The 25,311-nt window shown below is 38.9% G+C and overlaps 2 protein-coding genes across 10 annotated transcripts in view; one reads left to right on the forward strand and one right to left on the reverse strand.

The window, feature by feature from the left end:
- The window catches only part of Ctbp (C-terminal binding protein), a 65,803-nt gene that overhangs the window by 11,057 nt on the left and 29,435 nt on the right, over nucleotides 1-25,311 (reverse strand). For 2 of the 9 annotated variants that reach the window (XM_076787780.1, XM_076787783.1), the window contains exons 2-8: nucleotides 22,760-23,203; nucleotides 22,362-22,649; nucleotides 22,086-22,274; nucleotides 21,904-21,993; nucleotides 21,397-21,553; nucleotides 20,420-20,597; nucleotides 18,559-19,380 (exon numbers count right to left, since the gene is read on the reverse strand). In XM_076787780.1, the coding sequence (XP_076643895.1) occupies nucleotides 19,047-19,380; nucleotides 20,420-20,597; nucleotides 21,397-21,553; nucleotides 21,904-21,993; nucleotides 22,086-22,274; nucleotides 22,362-22,649; nucleotides 22,760-22,957 (1,434 nt within the window). In that variant the 5' untranslated portion in view covers nucleotides 22,958-23,203 and the 3' untranslated portion in view covers nucleotides 18,559-19,046. The other 7 variants (XM_076787782.1, XM_076787781.1, XM_076787784.1 and 4 more) reach the window with 7 other exon arrangements.
- On the forward strand, nucleotides 3,361-16,652 carry LOC143354059 (uncharacterized). Its single transcript, XM_076787790.1, has 6 exons — nucleotides 3,361-3,541; nucleotides 4,203-4,533; nucleotides 7,348-7,620; nucleotides 8,508-8,843; nucleotides 10,434-10,601; nucleotides 12,579-16,652. The coding sequence occupies exons 1-6, from the start codon at nucleotides 3,478-3,480 to the stop codon at nucleotides 12,742-12,744; spliced, it is 1,338 nt and encodes a 445-aa protein (XP_076643905.1). The 5' UTR covers nucleotides 3,361-3,477; the 3' UTR covers nucleotides 12,745-16,652.

Raw genomic sequence — 25,311 nt, forward strand, 5'->3', positions numbered from 1 at the left:
CGGACAGCCGAATCACGTGGAAGATGCGCGTGGTTTTCAGGCTATGAATGAAAATATCTGGCAGATTTTCTGCAGAAGCCTTTAGAGGAAACCGGCAGGTCTTCCAAGCCATAAAGGTACTTCCATACGCTCGGTCCATATGCACGTGCATTTTCCTTTCAGTCATTCATAAGAGTCATTCATGAGACTCGCTGATTTTTTGTCATCTCGACCGGGTACGAATTTCATCAATTTTCCAGGAACACTTTCAATCGATTTAGAACGTTTATCGATCCTATCTCAAAGAAATTGTAACGGCGAGCAGTGTTTCGGAGATTTCGAACATTTTTCGGACTAGAATCAAAAATATTTTGTCGCTTTTGGGGATTAGTCGTAGGGAAATATAAAATAGTTGAAAAGAATTTTACGATGCAATGTCGGAGGAATAGTAACGGCGAGTAGAGTGTCTTAGGCAATATTTGTGACCAGTAGAATACAACATATGTTTGGGTGGATTACTCATAGAGGTATATGAAATAGTTAACAAGAATTTTACAAATCTATATCGGAGGAATAGTAACGGCGAGTAGAGTGTTTGGGAAATTTAGGTAATTTTTGTGGCCAGTAGAATAAAAATTTGGGAGATTTGGAAAATTTTTGGGACTAGTCCAATAAAAAATATTTTGTTGCTTTTGGGGATTAGTCGTAGGGAAATATAAAATAGTTAAAAAGAATTTTACAATGCAATATTGGAGGAATAGTAACGGCGAGTAGAGTGTTTTAGGCAATATTTGTGGCTAGTAGAATAAAAAATATTTTTTTGGGGTTTACTCATAGAGAAATATGAAATAGTTAACAAGAATTTTACAATTTAATATTGAAGGAATAGTAACGGCGAGTGTTTGGGAGATTTAGGCAATTTTTGTCACCAGTGAAGTCTAAAATATTTTGTTGCTTTTGGGGATTACTTGTAGAAAAATATAAAATACTTAACAAGAATTTTACCGTCCTTTTTAATTAAATTTTGAGGGAGGGGCTTGAGAATAAAGTTGATAGAATTGCGAGAGCCGTTAGAAGTTTCTGTATCAATTTGTATAAACAATACAGTGCCTAGTAGCTTGAGAATGATAATGGTTCAGTGAGATCGTTGATTATTGTAGAATACAATTTGCAGCTTGACAAAAGTTTTCAAGTGTTTCTGGAAATGTTCATGTTACACTTCGTTTCGGTGAATACAGTGTGTGACCAGCTTCTGAAATGTTGATGACAGAAACTTATGTCATCGAATCCTAATTTCATTATTGTTAAGCTGTTTACTTTCTTGGTAAACCTAATCTATAGAACGCGAATTGGACTTTACGAGTACTTAATGATACAAGCTTCTCAGTGAACTAAACCATTGATTTCTAATTCTTTCGGTTAAAAGCAATTTTTTTAAGTAAATCTAAATAATTTTGCTTGCATTGAACTTTATACTCGGATTACGAAATATTTTGCAGGTTCATGTTTTTAGAAATTAATTTACAGATTTGGAAATCAAAAATCTAGAATGCGAGACTCGTTGAATGATTCTAAAATTGTTAGAGTATTTTTCAGTGCATTTTGAGTATTCACGCATGCTTCGAATTCGTAGAATTTGTTCTTTTGGCTTTTTAGATATTTCTTGATCCAATAGCGATTTCGCCTTTTCATCTCTACCACGATCCGTGTATTCTGCAACCTAATTTTGGTCTTGAAAATACCCTTAAAAATCGATAGTGATTGTAACTTATTACTTAGAGTTTATCAGATTTTATAGTCTAAAGTAAAAATTATGCATCGTATTAAAAAAACTATACGTGGAACAATACTGATCATAGTAATCATAGTATTCATATTTTACTGGTTAGCCTGCTTCAAAAAAAGAATACACGATAATCATACATTAACAATAATGAACAAATTATATTTATTCTCTGTAGTATATGACCAAGTTAAAAAATAAGATCTGAATAATTTTTAAAAATTGTTTTGCATTCTGAGATCGCAGAAAATGTTGAACTCTTGCTACTCTATATACAGAAAATTCTTTGAAATTGTTTACGATTCACTAAATATTGTTAATGACTTTTTCATGTCAAACCTCGATTTGTTAAGAAATTCTTGAAAAAAAAACACTCTCGTCTCACGCTGCATTCAACAAAATTACTAATTTCGACGAGAGATCAATCTCAATCAATTACGAAAAGAAAAGAGTCGTTCAAAAATGAATATTACTCACGGAAAATGGTGAACCAGGAAGATAACAGTCTATTGTTTCACGGTTTCAGTATCACAATTTTCCTTCAGTTATGTAGTAACTCCAAGCATGTACATTGATTTGCACTTTCCCCGGTTACAAAATTAAGCCAACAAACAATCAACAGACTGCCAAGCTTGGTGCATTTATACTTGTCACGATGCACAAAGTTAAATCATTTCTCGTTGTATAGTTTCACATTACTTTTATCGTAGTTGCAACCGTTCTTGTATTTAGAAAATTAACATTTACTCGCGTCAATTTTCTTGGATTTTTCACTTGAAAATTTGGGACATTAAACATCTTTGCAATGAGGAGAACAACCAATTTTATTAACACTAAACCTACCAAGCACTAACAGGTATCTAGTAAATATTGCCTTGTAAAAATGGCAACCTTAAATTTACCGAGATTGTCCGTAATTTTCAATGTAATAACTGCTTAGACAAGGAAATTTGTTTCACTATTTTTCATAAATGAATTTTTATGGTTTCAATAATTGTAAAATATAAAACCGGTCATTTTGACCGAGGTAGGTTTAGTGTCATTTAAAGTAGATTCGAAAATATCCCAAAGTCACCCATCTCCATTGCAAGTCGCGGTTAAAAGGTTAACTAAAATAATTTAGAAAATTATTTCAATTTTATTAACACTAAACCTACCAAGTATTAGCAGTATCTAGTAAGTATATTGCCTTATAAAAATGGCAACCCTAAATTTACCGAGATTGTCCGTAATTTTCAATACAATAACTGCTTGGACAAGGAAATTTGTTTCACTATTTTTCATAAATGAATTTTTATGGTTTCAATGATTGTAAAATATAAAACCGGTCATTTTGACCGTGGTAGGTTTAGTGTCATTTAAAGTAGATTCGAAAATATCCCAAATTTGTCACCCGCCTGCATTGCATGTCGCGTGTGCACCTCGGAGACCATTCTAACGCAAGTCGCGGCTGAAGGGTTAATTAAATTTCGTGTTGCACATCGGTTGTCCTCGGCACGGTGCCCGCGTATCGGCGAATGGTTGATTCGAAAATATTGCACGATATATCGACGAAAAAGTTGGCGATACTCACGGAGCAATGTGCGGTTGCTAGGGCGACCGGAGGGGCTGGACCGTATCTCCGACGAGAGGAGGAAATCCGTCCGCGTATTTTCCAGGGAGGCGGGGTGAAGGGGGTGTTTCTAAGGGCGGCTGCGAGCAGAAATTTCGCAGAGATGGAGTTCCTGCAGAATCATCACACGGTGAACACCAACGAGTCGCCGTACACCCTCGGCACAGGTGAGCCACGAATCGCGTGTCACTGGAACAAACTACGCTAACTCTTACGCGGACCACGGAACTCGAGACGTTACGCGAAAGAAACGTTTTAATATTCCTCCTATAGTAGTCCTCGAAACGTTTTATTGTTCGCTATTCCGCGACGGTGCTCGGCCGCCATGTGTTCGCGGCTGCTCGATTCCTCAAAGGTTTCCTTTTTGAGACGAGCGAATTTCGATTCCGTGCCGAATCGGACCCTCCGATTGGGGGTGGTGAGCTGAGTTGTCGTTCGTGCAATTTTTTTATCCAAAGTGTAAAACGTTAATGATCCATCGCATAATTTATTTAACCCGCGAGTTCTACGCCGAAGTCACTTCTCACCGATACTACAGTTTTCATTCGATATAAGACGATTCCCCGGGACCGGCTTTCGTCTTATTTCGGACGAAGAAGGAAACAAAGGGGGAAGCGATTTTCTTATTTCGAAATAAGATTGTATATACCGACGGTCGCTCGAGCTTTGATAAAAAAGTAATCGATAAATGAAAATACTATTGCCACCACCTTTTGCGGAAATAATCGGAAAGAAATGGGATAAAATTCTGACAAAATTGGAGGCGCTTCTAGCCAATAGAGTGGCAACGTTAACGTCGTTTAATGTTTGTTTTTTGAAATGGTACAGGTTCGGTAGGAAGTATCGAGGCCACGATACCCTCCGGCCTTTGCACAGGACCTCTCGGGGTGTTGTCCAGCGAGGACGGTCTAACGGACAATCAGAACGAGGAAACCCTAGGCGCTTTGCAGGGCACTCTTCGTCTCCAAGACCTGCAAAGCTCCCCGGACGACATAGGTGCCGATCAGAGTCAACAGATCCAGAATTCTGGACAGAACCAGGTCGTCAGCGAGTTCGGGGCGAGCTTCTGGGTCGACGACATGGCCGGCTTCCCATTGCCACCTCTCGATTTGGACCCTCTGCCGCCTGGTCTGTTCAGCCCCTGTTCCGGGACTTATAAGTAAGTGGGAACGTCTCACAATTAAATTTCAATCAGAGATTTCAGGCTCCCGACAATTTCTCTTTTGTGGAACGAGGCTTTCTGGAATTGTTTTCAGAAGATTTTGCAAGCAGGTTCTTCAGATGTCGAAAGACACTTTGCCTTGCAATGCCTACATTAATATGCACTCAATTCTTTTTTTACGCGGTGAATATGTCCCTCAGAAACCGTGCAAAAAGATTAATGAGAACTTAACTGTTCTCAGATAAAAAAAGGATTTGATTGGGTTGTCCAGAGAGTTCGTGTCGATTTTTAAGGGAAACTCAAACGCAGTACATTTAAATTTCGATATACATTTATTGAATTATTATAAATGCCATTTTGTTCCATAATCTTTCTCCATCTTCCACGCAACTTGCGTTTTTCGGCAAAAAACTTTTAAATATGATTTCTTATTTCGACCAAACAGTTAAAGTTTTTGTCATTATGGGAATTTTGTATTGACCTAAAGAGATGAAAATCTGAGGGTGGAATGTCTGGTTAATAGGGATGAATGGAGTAGCACATCTGCTCTCTGGTAGCACTCTGTTTCCTTCCATATTTAAGAGCGTATAAAACTAACAAAAATTGATGTATCCTAATCAAACTTTTTTCTAAAAATTCCTGAAAGATCACCTTTTTAGCCTATGTACACGTACCCTTTGTTTTCAATCATTCTGACATATTCAGACCTATCCTAATGCCACCTACAGAAAAATGACACAAACTTTCCAGGCAACCCAATAACATAAAATTTCTGATTTTCGAGAAATTCACGATATTTAACCTGTTGTCATTTCGTAAAAAACAATCGTATAACAATAAACTACGACTCATTTTAAAGCTTGAAGATTATACTTTCACAAGGCAATGTTCATTTTCCTCTAAGATATTTTTACATGATGTGACAGATGAGAAACTGACGACCCATTTTTCCTAAAACATGCTATAAATTGAAACTGGTGTGAAAACGTTGAAACAATTTTTTCGCGGATGAATCTTCCACAGATTTGAAGATTGAAGCCTTCTCATTACAACGACGCCTTAAAAATTGATGTACGATTTTTTTTCACTGTTTTATGGAACAAAAAGGAGGACCATGTTCGGAGGTGTAAGGCCCTCGTGGCGTACCTTATGTTACTATAAAGTTAGCTGAACACTGTTCGTTTAAACCTTAATAAAACGAATAAAAAAAATAGAAGTTTTTGTGGCGTTGTAAAGAGGAGACTTCAATCTTCAAATCTACGGAAGATTCATCCACGAAAAAAATTTTTCTAAGTTTTTAGAGGTGCCGCAGTTGGTGACATTTTTTTGGGAGAAAGTATGCCTTCAGTTTTCCACCTGTCGCGTCGTGCGAAATTGTCTTAGGCGAAAATTAATTATGGGCAGCAAAAGTAGAAGTTTGAAGCTTTAAAATGAGACCAGAACTATTATTGTACTATTTTTTTTAACGAAATGGTCGCTGTTTGAACATCCACAATTTCTCGGGACTTGGAAGTTTAGTGATCAAATACTTTTTGGATCCACTATGATCCAGTATGATGCTGGATGATTAAAAAATTTTGATTCAGTATGATCAGACCTGCGTGCGGAAAGAAATTTTTCGTATTAAGTAATAAATAATTTGAGTAGAAATTCAGGCGTCTCAGAATACGAGTGTCAATAGAAAGAATTTAAGTTCATTTTTTCAATTAATGAACAAACTATTAAAATGAAAAAATATTCTCAATATTAATTATTAGCTCAAGATATTCCCCAAAGACGATGTCTCGCGTAATTTAAGTTCCGTCTGACTAAGACTCGGACTTTCTACTTGACTCCCAGTGCTACCGCGACGGGTTTATGCGAACGCTCATGCACCTAACTGAATTCTTGGTTTAATAAAAATTTCGAAGGAGCAAGGAACCTTTCTCGACAGAAAGTATGAATAAACAATTTCCATTTGGATGTAAGAAATAAACTAAGTACCAGAATTTGCGAATATTGTTGTTATACTTTCGACATTTCAAGACGATTAAAAATGAAAGTATATTTTCATTTAGCTCCAGTTTCTTACAATTGCCCTGGACAATTTTTATTTTGCATAAAAATCCGCAGTCGAATAGTGTCACCAAAAAAGAGAATCTCTTTGCTCGACCCTTACGTTGATAACCAAAATTTTCTACGATATTCAATAATGTTTCACTTTGTACTTTTAACGCATATTTTGAATAATCTTGCCATTTGTCAACAAAAATAATAAAGAAGTTTTGAAAAGAAATTGACAGTGGTTGTAGACACAAGGGTTACATAATTCGGTAACCGAATGAGGTGTGAAAAACAGAGGTGCGAGGGTGCCCGAAATTAGGATACTATTAAAAAAGAGATATAAGAGATATACTTATAGCATAACTTTTGAACCAGTGAATTCCTCACATTAAATCCTCGATTTTTGGCATTTCCTCGTCAAGATGTACAAAATTATATAGTAAAAAGTTAAAAATTTCTGGATTCCCAAGTTGAAGTTTATATATTAACTGATTTTAATGAAAAAATTCTCTGTTTTAATATTCATTATGCTTTAAAAATAAGAATAACTAATATAGGCACAGTAACTGGTACCTCCACAGTAATTGGGTCCCTTACCCTATTTGTATGGACAAACTTTCGTGATCCCGACCCGACCCGACCCGTCGCTCGGGTAGCCGCCCAGCCCTATCGAAAAATCTAAAAAGACGAGCGGTTTAGCATGTCCAATGACGGATGCTGACAGTCGCCATATTCGATGCACCGTGTAATTTTCAAGCGTCCTTGCAGTTGGAGCTGCACCAGAGGCGAATGCGCGCCAAGAACGACCAACGCGAACGGCGAAGGTGTCGCGGACGTCCTGCTATCTCTAAAACATGCGGTGGTCCATCCCGGAAGTCCCACGGGAGGTTACTACTCGACGGGAGGATCGAGTCATCATTATTCGCAAGATTACACGCAAAATCTCGGTCCACCGGTGCCGCCCACGCATTACGCGTCCACGCCAGCCATGTCGGTGAACGTTTCCATGAATATGACCATGAACATGAACATGCACTCCGGGTGAGTACGATTTTCGTGTAACCAATCACTCCGGTGTTCCTCGGCCATTCGAAATTCATGTTTAATTGCATTCCGGTAGCTTTGTCACAGTTACCCACAGCACACAGTAAACTACAACAACGTTTCTCTTTTTGTTCATCGTTTGTCATCTTTTCTCTCGTGTTAAAATCATTTTGTAGCGTCACGGTAGACCGATTAAACGAATTTCAGAGTGCCAATACAATATCGACTATTCAAATTAACAAACTTTTATTTGTTCCCAGTATTAAAATTTCTATTTTGGATAAAGCTCCACAGTTTAGTATGTCCACGTATTATTATTCATTTATTGCTGTGAAGTAATTTAATCAGTGCAGTAACAAGATATCAGTTGTGACGTTGATATATTTTTAACCCTTCGCACTCGAAGCTATTTTAACTCCAGAACGAAACATTTCATCCCACCTAAAATATTGCCCTTCTACATATTGTTTTTTCATGTTACACATACGAAAATGGTGCAACTTACTCATACAATACCGAAATGTTTAGTAATTTATTAAATACTAACAAATCTAATAATGTAAAAAATATTTTGAATAATGATACAGCAAATTTTAGTGGTGCCTTACAGTCACCATCCGAGTGCCAAGGGTTAATTTCGCCGTGATCGAGGATACAACTTCTTGAAATTATTTTGGAAAAAATTAAATGATCGCTATTGTTCTAAAAGTGAATTTGACGTGCAGCAAGGCGCAGCGTTCGCCGGTGTATTAATCAGAAACAAAGCAGATTGCGCAGAATATAGGAGACAATGGTTCGCCATTTTCTCTGCGGAGGGTTGCGCACCCCTTTTCGCGGGGGGTTGCGAGAGCAGAGTTATTCAGTGGTTCGTTGTCTGTGTGCAGGTACGAGCAGAGCTATTCGTCGGCTTGGGGCGTGGAACCCCTGTTAAGTCCCGCCCAGCAGTATAATCCGGTGGAGCAACAGACGAGGGTGAATCAACCCCCGGCCAATAGCCTGATCGGCACCGGCACCCATCCTCATTCTCATCCCCCGGCGCACGGCCATTCGAGGCTGCAATTGTCTAGCGAGCATGCGCTCTGCATAGGCGCCTCCGGGAACCCGGTCACCACCGACGACAATGGCAGACCTAACCTATGCAGAATCTGCGGGAAATCGTATGCGCGGCCCAGCACCCTCAAGACGCATCTCAGAACGCACTCCGGGGAGAAACCGTTTAGGTCAGTGACGGCCGGTAATCTAATTTACGCTGGCCGACAACGATTTCTTTTTTCCTGGCCTTCTCAACGATTCCTCGCGATCAATACACTGCGGATCTTTATGCAAAACACAAATTTTCACGAGCTCGCTGTGAAACAACAAAAATTAAAACTCAACTTTCTCGTCTAACCATTTTAATTAATTGAAAACGGAATACTCGTTTTCGAATGTCTTCGCAGTTTTGTATTTCGTCTAGTTATTTTTGTTATAAAGAATGCATGAATACATGAATTTTTTCATATTTTTTGAGTAATGAAAACTAATAAGTAGGCTGCGAATTATATGCATTTATGTTGAAAATGAGTACACCAAATGCGGAACGGTGACGATATTTAAATAATATAAAAATACTGTTGTATTATTTCAAGCTCAGTGAAATTATTGAGAAAAAAATTGATGTCTCTATAGCTTCTGCATCGTGCAATTAATGCAGACAATTTGTACTTTGCATACAAATCAGCAGTCTATTAATGAGCTTTCTTCGTTAAATGACTTTTAAGTTGGCAAATAGAATGAAACATTTTGTATACAGGGTGTAGACGGGTGGTACACGCATGAGGTGATTTTGGGTGCAAAAATGAGTGTAAAAAATCGAATAACATTTTTTCGGTTCACGCTTCGTTTCCGAAAAAATTGAGTATAACAGTTCAGCGGTTACGCGTGCTGTTGAATAGGAATCTACTGCCGTGATCATGGTCAACCAATTCTACTTCTCGTGACCGCCGAACGCGGGAATCCGTCGAACATTCAAACTCAATTATCTCGAAAACGAAGCGTGAAAAAATTTTATTCCTTTTTTCCCCTTATTTTTGTACGTAAAATCATCCCATGCTTGTACCACCTGCCCTGAGACACCCTGTATATAGAAATATTGAAAAGTAACTTACCTTCGACTTATAAACCGACATTCGAAATTTTCTTCTTCCTTTTCAACAATCCGTGTTAAAAAATGTTTTCACACAAAACTCACGCAGGTGTACACACGCACACACACAACAATGCCACAGAAATAAGAAAATATTAAAAGATTCAAACGAGAGGAGACAGAATATTCCAAAAGCATAATATTGAGTTTTTAAAATATTTTTTAATATCGAATTAAGACGAACTGCTTGAATTGTATCACTGAATCTCTTACAGTTTTTATAGTTATTTCGTGCAAAGTATACTTGTAATTCAGCAGAATTAATTACAATAATCATTAGACTGCGGGTTTCATTCATTTATGCATAAAATTATGAATTTATGACAAAAATGTGTCACAAAATAGTAGTATGCAAAATAGAAAAGAACATTTAAAGGATTTAAAAATACTGTGCTATTATTTTTAGTTTATTAAAATTGATAGAAAATAAATGTCTACCTAGCTTCTGTATATTACAATATTGAAAATTTTTATTTTGCATAGAAATTCGCAGACTAATAATTTGCGACCAGGGGCCAATAATAAGTCTTTCAATCCCCAATTTGTAAAACTGAAATTCGATTATTCTCGTTAACCCAGCTTCCATACGTTCGTAAAAAGAAAAATTGAAAATATTTTATTCAAGGTGTCACGCGTGTTCGAAAGCGTTTAGTCAAGCGGCGAACCTAACAGCCCATGCGAGAACTCATTCCGGAGAAAAACCGTTCCGTTGTCCGGTGTGCGATCGAAGATTTTCGCAGAGCAGTTCCGTGACTACGCATATGAGGACGCATTCTGGAGAGCGTCCGTACAGGTAATTATTGATTCGATGTATTGTCAAGCTTAAACCGTCTTAATAATTCTCAATTTTCTCAGAATTTATAGCCCCGTGCAGTTAGAATCGTTACAGCAATAATTCTTGCCGTTTGGTTAATCAGCGTTCGAACTATGAGCGGCAAGAATCTTTTGAGCCTGCGTGTTAGCGCCTACTCGCATGCAACCGGCAATACAAGCGTGCCGTGCGGTTCTGTGTACAGTCACTCGAAAAATCTCTGCCCAAGTGTAAATGTTATCTTCGGAATAAATTCAGCAAATTTATTTCTACAAATATATATTTAAACTGCAATATACGATCTTTGTTATATCGTTACAGAAATAATTCAATAGAACAAACTCTGTCTTGAAAATAATCCCTTACTTCGCTGGTCAGACACTTTTCTGAGAGACTGTACTTGGAAGTACAGTTGCAAAAACCTACGTTAGAGTGCGCCATAACACGATGTTATCTTATGGGGATTCCCTTCGGTACGAAAGCATCTTTGGAGCGAATTTTTAAATTTAACTCCCCAGAGAATTGAACAACGCACGGTCTTGAATTTTTATATGTTTTTACGTACCTTTAACAGTACAGAGATGTTTTTTTTTAAACGCTGTATCAATAATCACGTGCTGTAAGAACCACGGAGATCTCCGCAATCAGAATCTTGTTGAAAACTTTTGTTCATTTCTAATATAGAAAACGCTATCTTTTAATACTTATATACATCTGAATTTTAACCAGAATCAATTTTGCAAATCGCTTTTGTCAAGTTAAAAGCAATCAAGGATAAATAGTTAGAAGTAATTAATACTTTGCCGTCCAGAACTCAGTTAATAAGATTTTAAATGACCATATTACTATATCTTTAACTATTATATCAATCAATTATATCGAAAGAAATTTTAAAAATATTCTTTGTAATAATAATCCCCGAAAAAAATGATTAGACTGTGTTAATGGAAGTGGCTTCTTAATACACGATGAACCTCGCCATTACTATTGAAAAATTGATTAAGAAATCTTTCGCAGCGAACCATAAACTTTTAAAAATTATTTAAGTACTTACCGGTAGGTAATGTATTAAAAGCACGAATGAAATTGTTACGAGTATTAGAAAACTTAGTTGCCGTGTACTCGATTATTTATTTCTGACTTTTAAAAACTATCAACTGTCAGTAGATGAAGTGTCAAGCTCGATTTTTATAAATTTCGAAAATCAATTTCTGAAGAACTTACCACGTCGAACAATATCACCCCCTAAAGATCCCACAGAATCATCGTCATTTAGAACTCTGTGTCACTGACATACAACTCGCTAGTCAACGTGTCAAAAGAAATAAAATTGCTATGCTACGAGTATTGCACAATTTAGTAAGAAGTCCTCGATTGTTTATCTTCGAAATGATCAAGTAACCGCCAGTAGATGAACTGTACTCTCGTTGTTGAACCCTCGCATGACGGATCGTAGTTGTCGGTGACTGGGTCTCGCGTGACCCACGCTAGCCAAACTAGTACTGACATTAAAAATACTGGCTCATACAGTCAGGAACAAAAAGGTAGTCGAGATTCACGCGCTTGTGGGTCACCGCAGACCCAGCCATCGTCCTGCGAGGATCCCCACTACCGCGACGTATACCGAGAGGTAAACATAACTCGGGTACGTCTCCTGCACAATAAACGACACTGGCAAGACCCGCGTTGTTGACATATATCGAGAATTCACTGTACCAAAAGGGAGCTCAAAAATCATTTACCGAATAATCCCAAACAAAATGCTCAGATTACGTTACGGGGGGTGAGTTAATGCTGTTGAGGTATCTACTAAAAAAATTCCCTAGCCATGGGGCACGCTCTAAAAAATTATGGAATAATCGCCTTATGGATAATTAATTATGGAGTAATAGATTTGTTAAGCGCACCGTTCTCCTGTCTAGACATCGACCCTGAATCGAAACTTCTTCTCGCTTCCAGATGCCGGTTCTGCAAGAAGGCGTTCTCGGACAGCTCAACGTTAACGAAGCACCTGCGCATTCACTCCGGCGAGAAACCATACCAGTGCAAGCTGTGCCTGCTTAGGTTCAGCCAGAGCGGCAACCTGAACAGGCACATGAGAGTCCACGGGGGCTCCCTGACGTGACACAGCTCGCTCTCGATCATCGACGACAATCGAATATTGCCACGGTGTTGTCGAATACCTGTGATTCAACTTGGCCCGAGCTTACCGGAACGGATGTGAAATAAACAAAAACAAAACAAAAAAAGAAACGAGAACCAAGTAAACGAACTTGCGACACACAGTCGATGATGCTCGGTACGGAGTGGGGGGGAGGAGACTATTGTCCGTCGTCGCCTGACTGATATCTTCGAGAAACACGAAAAAAAAAAAACAAAACAAAACAAAAAAGCGGACGTTCGGGCGCCGAAGCGCTTCTCTGTTATTTAAGGGCTTACATTTGAATATTTTTTTAAACCGATATATAAGACCATCGACGATGATGATGATGATGATAATAATAATAATAATAATGCTAATGCTAATGATAATAACGATAATAATAATAATAATAATAATAATAATAATAGTAATCGCAGTACGTGCTGTATTCGTAGTGGAACCCACGCTCGTTGTACTCGTCTCCTCTCGATCGTGGTCAGAGCGAAAATGTATCGATGGGCAAACCAAAAAAAGAAAGAGAAATAAACAATGCGAAAAACGTGTCGAACGTTCCTCTACTCCTGAAGGATCGTCGTGTGAACATTCTTGTGTTTTCTTCCGGACTGGTTTTTTTGGCTCTCGTTTGTTCGCTACGAAAACGACTCCGGACACGGGTCAGGATAGGTGAGAAAACAGGGGATCGCAGTTTCAGACCTACAGCATCTACCACAGCACCGTTGATTATTGTACAAATATTGTATTTATTATAATTATTAATTATAATATTAATGTTGCTGTTTTTACCACCTTCAATTTTTTCATTATGTGGCATTTTCTTTGTCAGGTTGCTTCTTTTCTTTTTTTTTTCATTTTTTTTTCGTAATTGTAAAATGAAGGTGTTTTGGCGCCATTTTCATTAAAAAAAACGATTCTCTCTCTCTCGCTCTCTCTCTCTCTTTCTCTCTCTCTCTCTATATATATAAATATATATAGAATATACACTATATATTCTATATATATGTAATATATAATATATATAATATTCGTATGAGAACAACTGATTAAAAAACAGATGAATGAATATGTGTGTGAGTTTTCTTTTCTTTTCTTTTCTATCTTTCTTTCTTTCTTTCATTATATATTTTTTTTGTTTGTTGGTTGTTGTGTTGTTGTAGCAGTTGTAAATCCCACAGCATCAGGACCCACGTGTGTAGTTAAATTGGTTTCTTTTTTCTTTTTCTCTTGTGGGAGGAGGGGGTGAGGAAAAGGAGGCATTATGCTCGCCGGCTAGGTGGTAATTAAGTGGATAAGATATTGGTTCATCACGAATCCTCACATTAATTTTGCCTCTTTTTCACAATTAAAACTATATAAGAACAACTCTCTCTCTGTCTTCTTCTCCGTCTTTAGAGTGGCGTATCTCTCTTCTTCGCACGTCAAAATGATTCTCTCACTCTCGCTCTCTTTCTCTCTCTCTCTTTCGCTCTCGTTTTTTCCGTTTTTTTTCTCTTTAATATATAATGATGTATTTATAAGTAATAATATTCTTGAGAAAAGAAAAAAAAAAGAAGTATGTATAATGTTCCTACGTTATGTACTGGTACGACTGTGCAAGGACGAGCTGGTCCAGCCAACACCTCTACACACAACGCGAAGAGAGTGTCCTTGAAAAAAAACGCAAAGAAAAGCGCGCAGCTTCCGCGGACCATCTCGTCGAGCGACAGACGTTCCTCTAGTATTTCGTGTACGTAGCGTATTTCTATTTAAAAATGTATAATGTCATCTCTCTGTCATGCTGTATGTGTCTGTGATGCTTTATGTATGTATTTTTTTCTCCATTTTCTTCGTTCTCTCTCCTCTCTCTCTCTCTCTCTCTCTCTCTCTCTCTCTCTCTCTCTCTCTCGTTCACGCGTTTGCTCGCATTCTCTTCCTTTCTGTTTCCCGTTTTCTCTCGCATTCATTCTCACTCTCCCTCTCTCTCTCTCTCTCTCTCGTCGCTATGCATCGCCTCGTATTTTATCGATCAACTGTTGGGTTGGTAATCTGATCTCTACATCAGTTGGAATGGTTTCTTTTGTTTTCTCATTCTCTCTCTCTCTCTCTCTCTCTCTCTCTCTCTCTCTCTCTCTCTCTCTCTCTCTCTCTCTCTCTCTCTCTTCTCTCCTCCTTTCGCGATTTGAAAGCTTCGGAAGCGAAAAAAGCTCGTGTAAGGTGTACATCCCAGAGGCATCGATGAATACCAAACGATTCAGTCTATTATTCGCTATTTTTAGATTTTTCTTCCATTCTTTTCGAACAATTTCGAGTAACAAAGAAACAATTTTTTTTCTCTCGTAATTTTTGTTTTTTCTTTTTGCTCCCGCTCTCGTTTTAGCTTTATCCGGCATATCGACCACTGAGAATAGAAAATTAATTGTCTATACATATATCACTCCTCTCTCTTTCTCTCTCTCTCTCACTCTCTCGCTTTCTCTCTCTAGCGCAAATCGTGTTCCTGCGACCAAAACAACGCGAGTATACAGAGATTACGTTGTTTCGGTTCGTCAAGACCGCCGATTAATTTCGGAATAATTATACAATTCGATCGATTAAAGGAAAACGAAAGATCAACGACATAGTAATCTGTGACTATCTCCAAAATGAAATGACATCAAACCAAAGAGAACTGAATGGATGTGTGTATATGTGTGTATGTGTGTGTCTTTCGCACTCTCTTTCTCTCTCTCTCTCCCTAAAATAGATCTTTCATACTCTCTTCTCTCTCATTCGCTTTCTCTCTCACTCTCCCATTTTCTTTATTTACTTATTATCATCGTCGTCGCTTTTTCAATAATTTCTTCTCAAAAAAGTTTCCATTTTTCTTTACTTTTTCTTTTTTTAATGATTTATCTTTCGATAATATATTCAAGTGTTCGTAACATCGCATTATTTTACTTAATACAATAATTAATCATATTATAATTATCAATTAATAAAACTTGTTTCTGTTCGTTCTACCTTACGCGCGTGTATCTTACTTTTTTCTCTCTCTCTCTCTCTCACACACACACTCTCCCTCTCGCTCTTTCTTTCTTTCTCTCCCTCTCTCGCTCTCCTTCTCTCTCACTCCTTCGTTCGTTCGTTCACAATCTCACTCGCTTAAAGACTGCTATAACCGATAGGTATATATATATACGTGTATATATATATATATTTTTTTTTCCATTGAAAAACAATAAGCGGCTTTCGATTTCTGTCCCCGGATCGGAAACACAAAGAAAATACCTATTACATTAGGTTACCTACTAAATTTACGACGAATTCGAATCACTGATGAAGATGCTGCATTCAAGATGCTCGGTTCAAACGTCCACGTCAAGGCATTCGCGAAATGTTCCGCTCGAAAGAAGTACAAAAATAGATGCCACAAAATCGAAGATGATGCACATTCCTCCAGTTTTATTTCAAAAGCAACCTCCGACTTGCCGTACAGTCGCGCGACAGATCCGATCGATACCAACACATCTTTTGTTTTTCTTTTTTTTTTTCCGAAAACGAGCACAAGTATTCCACAAGAGAAAGAAGGAAGGAAAATATTGATCCCGGCACGGAAACAGCGTTCGCATCAAAACTCGTCCGTGTCAGAAATATATCTTTTATCCATTATCACTCTTGACACATATAAAAAAATAGCATTTAATGTAAAAGACTATATTTCTGTAACTGAAACCACGTCTCGTCTAAAAATACACACACAAAGATTCGGAACAGGCCTTTCTCTCTCGCGACAATAAAAATCGTTTTTCGTTTTTGTAAATCACACGTTCGCCAGGAACACCGTTTCCCTTCCTTCTCGAGGATACCGACGGCTCCCTTCGACATTTGCTAGTACAGTGATTTCTCGATATATGTCGCCAAGGCCTGGATGATAAACGTCGCGAAATTATCCCCACTACCGTGGGGTATACCCCGTGAAGGGTCGCGAAGCTCGAGGGGCTTCGGACGCCAAGGAGCGTAAACATAACACTGCTCGGGCATGTCTCCTGGACGATACACGACGCTGGCAAGACCCGTGTTGTTGACATATATCGAAAATTCACTGTACACGTTACATCGGCTAATTTAGACCCGAATACAAACGAGTTTTGAACAGGAGTTGCACGCGAGGCGGGAAGAAAACGCGTCTGTCTGCGTTGATATCGATATCGTGCCGAAAAATTCACCGCGAAAGAACGAAATTCGAACACATGCATTTTGTGATGATCTACTCAGTACTGCCAACGATTTCTCTCGGCGAGACAACGCGCACGAGAATGCCCCAACGATCACTCGCACGTTCTCCTCCATCGCAATTGCTCCGGTCATCATTGTCCATTTCTCTCTTTCTCTCTCTCTCCCTCTCTCTCGCTCGCTCTCGCTCTCTCACCGCAATAATTCTAATTCTCTCCCGACAATTTTTCTCATTTTTCTTGCTTCTCTATTCTCCACCGTGACGGTTCCCCCGTCACGGTGTACACGCAGCATTTCCATGATCTCGAGTGAAACATAAAAATGTATCTGTAAGCAACTACATTCCAGTTTGTTCGTCTGTTTGTTTGTTTGTTTGTTTGTTTTCCATTTTTCTGTGTTTTCCTCTTCTTCTTCTTCAATGCAATATACTAAACACTGAGAGGTTACAACGTCCACGAAAAGAAACAAAGTTTGTCAACGTTTACTGAAGAGTTGCCAAATCATTTTATATATATATATATATGCTCTCGGGAGTATGGTTCTTTTTTAGAAACGAAAACTAAAATAGCGTACGCGAACCCAAATACAGTGTGGCAAAATAATGCATGACCTCGCTATAAAACAGAAAAAGAAAACATGTTCGAACTCCATGTTTCGACAAAATGAAAAGGTACACGAATTAAAAGGCGTGATGTACATATATACATATATATGCTCGTATCGGACAAAAGAAACGTATGTTGTTTTTTCTCCTTGTTTTCGGTCGCGCTTATGTATATGGAGTACTAAAACCTATCGAGTACAGCAAGGTTTGTGGAAGTGAGGGGGGGGAGAGAAGAAGGTCGAGTACAAAATTCGGAAATCTACTCCCCGGTATACAATTCCCAAGAAAAAAGAAAAGAGATGTACAGTGATTTCTCTATATATGTCGGCAAGGCCTGGACAATAAACGTCGCGGAATTATCCCCACTCCCGCGGGGCCGCGAAGCTTCAGAGGCCTCAGACACCGAGGAGTGTAAACATAACACCGCTCGGGTATGTCTCCTCGACGATACACGACGCTGGCAAGGTCCGTGTTGTTGACATATATCGAGAGAATTCACTGTACATCCTGAATTTACGATTGACATGTTTTTGCTCTCCGGCTGGTGTCTGCCCAGACGTTCCGATGCGTCCATGTTCGATTTGTACTCTATGACTAGCCAATATTCATCGTGCTGTGAGTGTGTTCGATGGAAGAACTGATACATGGGGGTGGGAGGGGTGTGTGAGTGTGTGTGTGTGTTTCGAGGAACTGATACCAATTCGTTAGAAATTGCAAAAAAAAAAAAGAGACAAAAAAGCGACGACTGGTGTCTTCCGGTTTGGTCTAGAGTCGCGTGTGCTTCGGTCGGTCGGTTAAATACTACGTAATTTATACAAAATTACGACACAGAGAAAAAGTTCTTACCCACCGTTTTTGTTATTTCCTCCATAGCCATGGCATTGTATACAATATAAAGCCGTCATCATTACTGCCCAACTGTATTTGGTTTGGTCACAATGTTACATCAAATGCACTATTCCAGGAGCCCACCAAACGCAGACTCAAGCTCAACTTCCATTCGCGCGGCACACATACACACGGGGCATGCACGCAACGCACTGTGACGTACGCAGATGCGCGAGTACACGCAGCACGCACGCAAGCAAAGTATAACTCTTTCTCTCCCTCACAATCTCTCGGCTTTTGATCCTCGCGCACAAGCATTCTCATCATACTCTCCCTCTCTGTCGCTCGGTATCTCTTTCGCTCGATTTCTTACACACACACACTCTCTCTCTTTCTCTCTCTCTCTCTCTCTTAACTCTCGCTTGCTCTCTCTCCCCGCCTACCCCCCGTTTATCTCTTTCACTCGATCTCAAAGGATGGATCCCTTCGAGAGTTCCTTCGGAAGCAGCGGACATATTTTTTGGGGCACATCGTGCACGACACACGTTAGTCAATCGGCCATTTGTCGTCGGAGGTCGTGTGTGAATGGCTAAGGGAAATTAGATCGGAGGGTGGTGCTGGAGTGGACGTCGGGGGTTCAAGGTCAACGAGGGCTCGGTGCAGGTGGGCTTGGCCGGGGGTCAGGCTCGCTCACTATGCTGTGTGGTATACCGGTTAATCCAGCAGTAGGAGGAGCTGAAGCAGGGCCTCCAGCCCCACCGCCACCTACCGTTGGACCCGTAGGGCCTGTCGGACCCCCGGCGCCTGCACCGCCTGCAGAGGAGTTCGGTCCGCCACCACCCCCACCACCACCGCCGCCGACGACGGAATGCCCACCAGGAGGTGGGGGTGCAGAATCGTGAGGAGTCGTTGAATGCGCCTGTTGAACGGGCAGCCCCCCGGAATAGTATCCGCCGTTGATCCCCTCAGGGTAGCTGCTGGAGAAAGCGAAAAGAAATTGGCCACTTCGATAAATGCCTTTTACAAAGTGCCCAATCGATTCTTAGGAAATCCAAAGGTTCGAACGCTTCTAACCACGTTACTTTTACACACTCGATTCTCTTTCCATGTAATACGAGTTAACATCTGCTTGAAAATCTGTTTCTGTAAAAATTACGATATCTTTTTCCCCGGTGTAAGAGAAACAAATGCAACGATACTCAAAAAAGTTATACCCTACGTTTGTTTGTTTAATCAAGCTCAACAATATGTATATATACAATATATATGTTGTCCATGTATATCGTTATCCGTACACATTCATTCGCACACCTCACCCTAGCCTCCTCTATTCGTCAACCACCACGACCCAACAAAGCGAAAGAATTATTCTGAGATCTGAGATTGCTTCGCTTGATTCTGAGACTTGCATATTTTTATGTCATCGGCTACTCCTACTTTCAAAACGAAAATCTTGGAGAATGTTCTTGAATCTCTTGACTTCGATTCCTTTTGTTGGTCCGCTTTATTCATTTGTACATTTACGAACAGTAGATTGAGTGCAAAAGATTATACAGTTGTTCCGTTACAATTACCAAACTATATTCTGCTCTTGAAACTGATCTCACTTCCTGTACACTCGTTCCCAACTACTCATGGTACTCCGACAACGAGATAGAGATTTTGATGTAACAGGATTATTCTCTTCTACCTTTCGAGGTGTTTTCAAATGTGTATCAACCGAAAGACATTAAAGAGAGTAAAATAGACAATTTTCTTCTCAATTTCTCAAATAATTCTTTCATTTTCTGTAATTACATCAAGCATAGTGCTCTTTTCATTGTAGGGTCTGCCAGCCCCCAGAATGAAATTACAATCGAATTGTAAGGGTCACGAATGAATTTGTACGGCTAACATATACAGTATATGCATATATAGTCAATATATATATATACATATATGCTGCTGTGTATATATATATACATACATATACATATATACATGTACATAGCATTTGTTAGAATGAATGATGCTTACCCGGTTGAGGAAAGGAAGTATTCCTTGTTCACACAGTTTCGCAAGCAGTCAGGTATGCGACCGATGATAGCTCTTCGTATCTCACTGGCTGCCATCTCACGAAGTTCGGTGCAACTTGCATCACTGTAGAATGCTGCGTGTGGCGTGCACAACAGATTGGGTGCATCTTTCAAAGGACCTGCGGTGCAAACAAATTTGTACGGTTACTTTCGAGTATTAATACATTATAGATTTAAAATCGTTTCTGAGGTGTTTCACGCATACTGAACGAGTTCGTGCTATAAACAATCAAGTTAGTATGCATTATTTTGCATGGTAATGCGATTGATTCATGAATTCATTAATAAACTCATTAATATTGGATAGCATGCTTCGTTAGTGGATCATACAAAAAGTGTGACAGTGTTTTAATTGAATCGTGTGCACGAGTTACGAGATGCAACAAATTGTTGTTCGCTGCAGCTGTTAACCCTGCTGTGTCTTCGATTAAGCTGTACAGTCGAGGTGGTGTTGAGAAAGGAGGAGTGTGTATGTTAGTAACAGGTTTCTTGTACTTCTGTGAAGTACGCAGCTGTCTTTGAAAAAACGATACAATCGTAAAGATATTTTCAGAAATAAAATACGATTGGGGTAAGAAAGCCCAAGAACGCAACAGGTTTAAGTAGAACGTTACGTTTGCTGGTACTTTTACAGTTAATGATAAAATTTTGAGAAATTCAAATCACACTAGGAATACCGAATATTAAACATGGCTGGCTTGTATTATCTTTTAAAAATATCGATTATTGTAACTTAACATTTTCTTGTATTAGATTGCAATGTTTTTTAACGTCAGTTGCAATCGTTCCTCTAAAAGCCAAGCCACAATACCTTTAATGCGTGTACTCGATATATTACCCGACAGCAAAGGACAGGGATGGAGATGGGGGATATTAGTTAACTCGAGAGGGGGTTAGGTATGGACAGATAAAACTCACACTGCGAAGACTGACCCTGAAAGACGTTGTATGGCTCATTTTCGTGTACATCAAGTGCTGCTGCACGAATTCTGCCCTGTTTCAGCGCTGCGGCTAGTGCGTCATCATCTACCAGACCACCCCTTGCTGTATTGACTAAAAAGGCGCCAGGTCTCATCTACAAAAGATAACAGCAGAAGTTAATTACAACCAAATCAAGTGGATCAGTGTAAAACAACGTCCATTAACACTAGGTTTACGGGACCCATCAAAAAGACGGATTCTAATATTTTTAATTTGCGAATATTGAGATTTTCGACGCATCCAAGAAGAATTATTCAACAAATTCATTTCTTTAAGTATACATTACAAAAAAAGGGGCTAAAAATTTGGATAAACACACTCTTCTTATTTTTATAATGTAGAATAGTTACATTTAATGCTCCGTAAACCTAGTGTCAATAACGAAAAACATATGGGTTTTAACAAAAGAATGATAAGGTTTTATCCATAATTAGTTTGTAATACCTGTTTGATAGTGAATTCATTAATTAAATGATGGTTGTGCTCATTCAAGGTACAATGCAAGGATACACAGTCTGACTGAAATAGCAAATCCTGCAACAAATCACAACAACTTATTAGGTAAATCTGCGTACAGCAAGCAGAACATTCATTGCCATTGTTTGAACAAGTAATTAAAATCGAACCTGTAATGTGTAGACCCTGTTAAGACCAAGAGATTTTTCAATTCCATCTGGTAGATAGGGATCGTAAAAGATGACAGTGAAGCCAAATGCTTTGGCACGCAGTGCAACTGCAGAGCCAATCCTACCTAACCCAACTATTCCAAGTGTGTCACCCCGTATCCTTGCACACCCTGTCGCAGCTTCCCTGACCTGAAACAAAGACACGAGATTGAATTAGCTAAAGATAGAATAATATAAAGAAAGGTTTAAGGCAAGAGGCCGTCTTGAAATTCTTACCTGTTCTGGACCTGTGAATTTTTTTCCTTCGCGTACCATGTTTGCCAACCAATACGTACGTCGATATAAATTTAGAATAAGACAAAGGGTGGTGTCGGCTACTTCTTCAACGCCATAGCCAGGCACATTGCACACAGCGATGCCAAGTTCTCCTGCTGCTTTGACATCTATGTTATCTACCCCAGATCCAATTCTTACAATGATCCGTAATGTTTTGAATTTTTCAAGATCTTCTTTTGTCAAAATTATGGTGTGCCACATTAATGCTCCTACTGCTTCGTTTAGTACCTACAAATGCAATAGTATCTTTCTTTAACAGACATTACGAGCAAGTTTTCACTACTTTTCGAACGAAAACAAAGATTCGTACGACGGAAATGAAAAATTATGTTCCGTACCTTTTCATGAATTTCAGATGTAGACTGTGCGTCACAAAAGGCCACAGTTGCGACATCTTTGAGGATAGGCATTTCGATAGAGCAGTCTCGGCCATCTAACAAAGCCACCAACGGTCGTGTCTGAATGGGTCCATTTGCAATAGGACCCCTCAGGTTATCCATTCGAGGGCGTTTGGGCATCATCTTCCGTTTGTCCATCGGTCAAACAGCCCCCCCAATTTTTAAATTTTTCACTTGTACTCTCAGTGTCACTAAAAATATTTCTTTTCTTCCAAGGAAGTCCTATTGTCCACTAGTAAGGAAGCCTCTTCGTATGTCTTGATGTATAATTTTGCACTTTTATGTTTTGTCACACAAATTGCCTTTGTAACACAGACTTCTGGTCGGTTTTTGAGTAAGGACCGCCGAACCTCCAACGCATCACGACTTGTTGAACACCGTCTCCTGAAACCATTTAGAAAAAAAAAACAATATTTAGTACACACATTGATAAACCTGATTGCATAAAATTCATGTTAAATTATTAAACTCGCTATAAAATTACAATAAATAATAATAATAATCGTCTCATTATCAGAATTAAGCGTGTATGAAAATCGTAAACAAAACGTATTTTGTTACTCCAAACAAGCTTAACTGAAACGCCGTGATAGTGCTTAATTAACAATTGGAACATCGATAAAAAGGAAAAGATTGGAAGGTTCATAAAAGTTTCACGTGGATTTTCACTGTTGCTAAATACTTTCTAACACAAAGAAAGCAAAATGCGAAAACTACGGGGACTCCGGTTAATAAACATACATTTCGACGCCTTCATGAATTTCTTCATGTTAGAGAATCGCACGGGATACGAGGCATCGTCGCGATTATTTCGCACGTGAGCATAATACTCTGTATCGGATAATTCAACGGGTCCCGAGAAAAGGCCGATGTTCGATCAAACCGAACATTTTGCGACACGAAAGAAGCGAAACACCTAACAGCGTGTACAGAACAGAACGTTTTAGGTTACCTTGAAACGCGCCGGCTTAACCTGCGCACTGCGTTGTGTTCAGTACAGTGAGAGAAACGCACGGAAATCGCAGGAAAACCGAGAAACACAATCTCTGTGTTCCCCCGGACGAAAATACGAACGAACTTCCAGCACTTCGATGCTAAACAGAGTAAAAACGAATCGCACAGATCACACCGTACATTGAGAATGGAATTACTAGCTGGGGCAAATGTTTTCGGAACTGTTAATAGAGTGCCTGGCGTTGGTTAGTGGGTCGACATTTTCAGCCCATTTTCGGCAGCAATTGTAAACCAATCATAGTGCGTTCGTACGACAAATATCCCCGACTAACTGCCCGACAAATCCATGAATACGCGTCTATCGTGATTTCGTCTACGCCGAGGCGTCTACCGCACAGGCGACTATACGAAAACAGAAAAATATGCTGGATCGGAGTCGATTTAGTGCCCGGTGCTTTTATATGGCGGAACGGAAAAATGCTGAACCAGCGAAGTTCCATAAGAAAGTAGAGAAACTGACACGTGGCGCCCTCGTCAGACGCCGTCACCGCGCAATACTTAACCAAGATCGTAAAAAATAAATCAAATTTGCAAGGAAACTAGTCAACAGATCGTTCCGGCGATCGGAACGATTACAATTAACACGCTCGCTCGTTTATAATGTAGAATATTTATCCACTCGACATAACCACAAAAACTATTTCTCCGGATCATAACAAACCGAAATTCCGGATTCTTTCTACAAGTACTTTTGACAGATAAATTTAGGGGTTCCGTGCAAGAGGGGAGCTATGACATAAAATATTTAAAAATGAGATTATTGTTCATTCTGCTGCCTCCTACTGTCTAGTTATTATCACGCGATTTATACCTATACGGTAAAATTCCTGTCTCCACTATGATTGTGTATATGAATCATTGTCCCCCCTGTGTTATAACTTGTGTGCAAGAGCTATGTCACACTGAATGCCTAATGTTCGTGCGGCTATTTAAAAGTTATTCGTTGAGCGGTGATGACTTTAAATAATTTTTACAAGACGTATTTTTGTGACATGAATTATTTATTATTTTTTTTTAATTTATATATATATATATATAATTATTAACTTTATCGTTGTAAATTTATTTAAAAATTTTTTTATATTCTCTTAATAATATGTTGGGTTGGAACTGAAGTTCGTGACGTTTTTAAATTAATATTCAAAGATAAAATTAAGATACTTATTATATATATTTTTTCCATTCTGCTGTATTAATTTTTGCCATTTTTCAGGTAACTTACCATGCTATTCTAAATAAAATAATATAAGGACGATATTTGTAAAACTTTCAGACAAGCATACAGAAAAGTATTGAAATAAATTGAAAATAAAAGATTTTCCCAGAAACGCTACTTAATAAGTTTGAAAACGAAAATCTCACGAGATTCATATTGGAAATATGAAATGTGCTTTCCATAAAAAATTTTCCCACAATAGTACCCCTGAATTGTGCCCGCTGGGAAGCCCGCGTGTCTTTTAGCGCGAATCGGAAACGAT

This window comes from Halictus rubicundus, chromosome 5 (assembly GCF_050948215.1).
Source record: "Halictus rubicundus isolate RS-2024b chromosome 5, iyHalRubi1_principal, whole genome shotgun sequence".
NCBI classification, from domain to species: domain Eukaryota; kingdom Metazoa; phylum Arthropoda; class Insecta; order Hymenoptera; family Halictidae; genus Halictus; species Halictus rubicundus.

What these genes read in the sequence shown, in the direction of transcription:
- LOC143354059 (XM_076787790.1), top strand. Translation starts at nt 3,478, where the DNA reads ATGGAGTTCCTGCAGAATCATCACACGGTGAACACCAACGAGTCGCCG. An exon ending in CCCTGTTCCGGGACTTATAA is followed by an intron (nt 4,534 to 7,347) that starts GTAAGTGGGAAC and finishes GCGTCCTTGCAG; the next exon opens with TTGGAGCTGCACCAGAGGCG. An exon ending in TCTGGAGAGCGTCCGTACAG is followed by an intron (nt 10,602 to 12,578) that starts GTAATTATTGAT and finishes TCTCGCTTCCAG; the next exon opens with ATGCCGGTTCTGCAAGAAGG.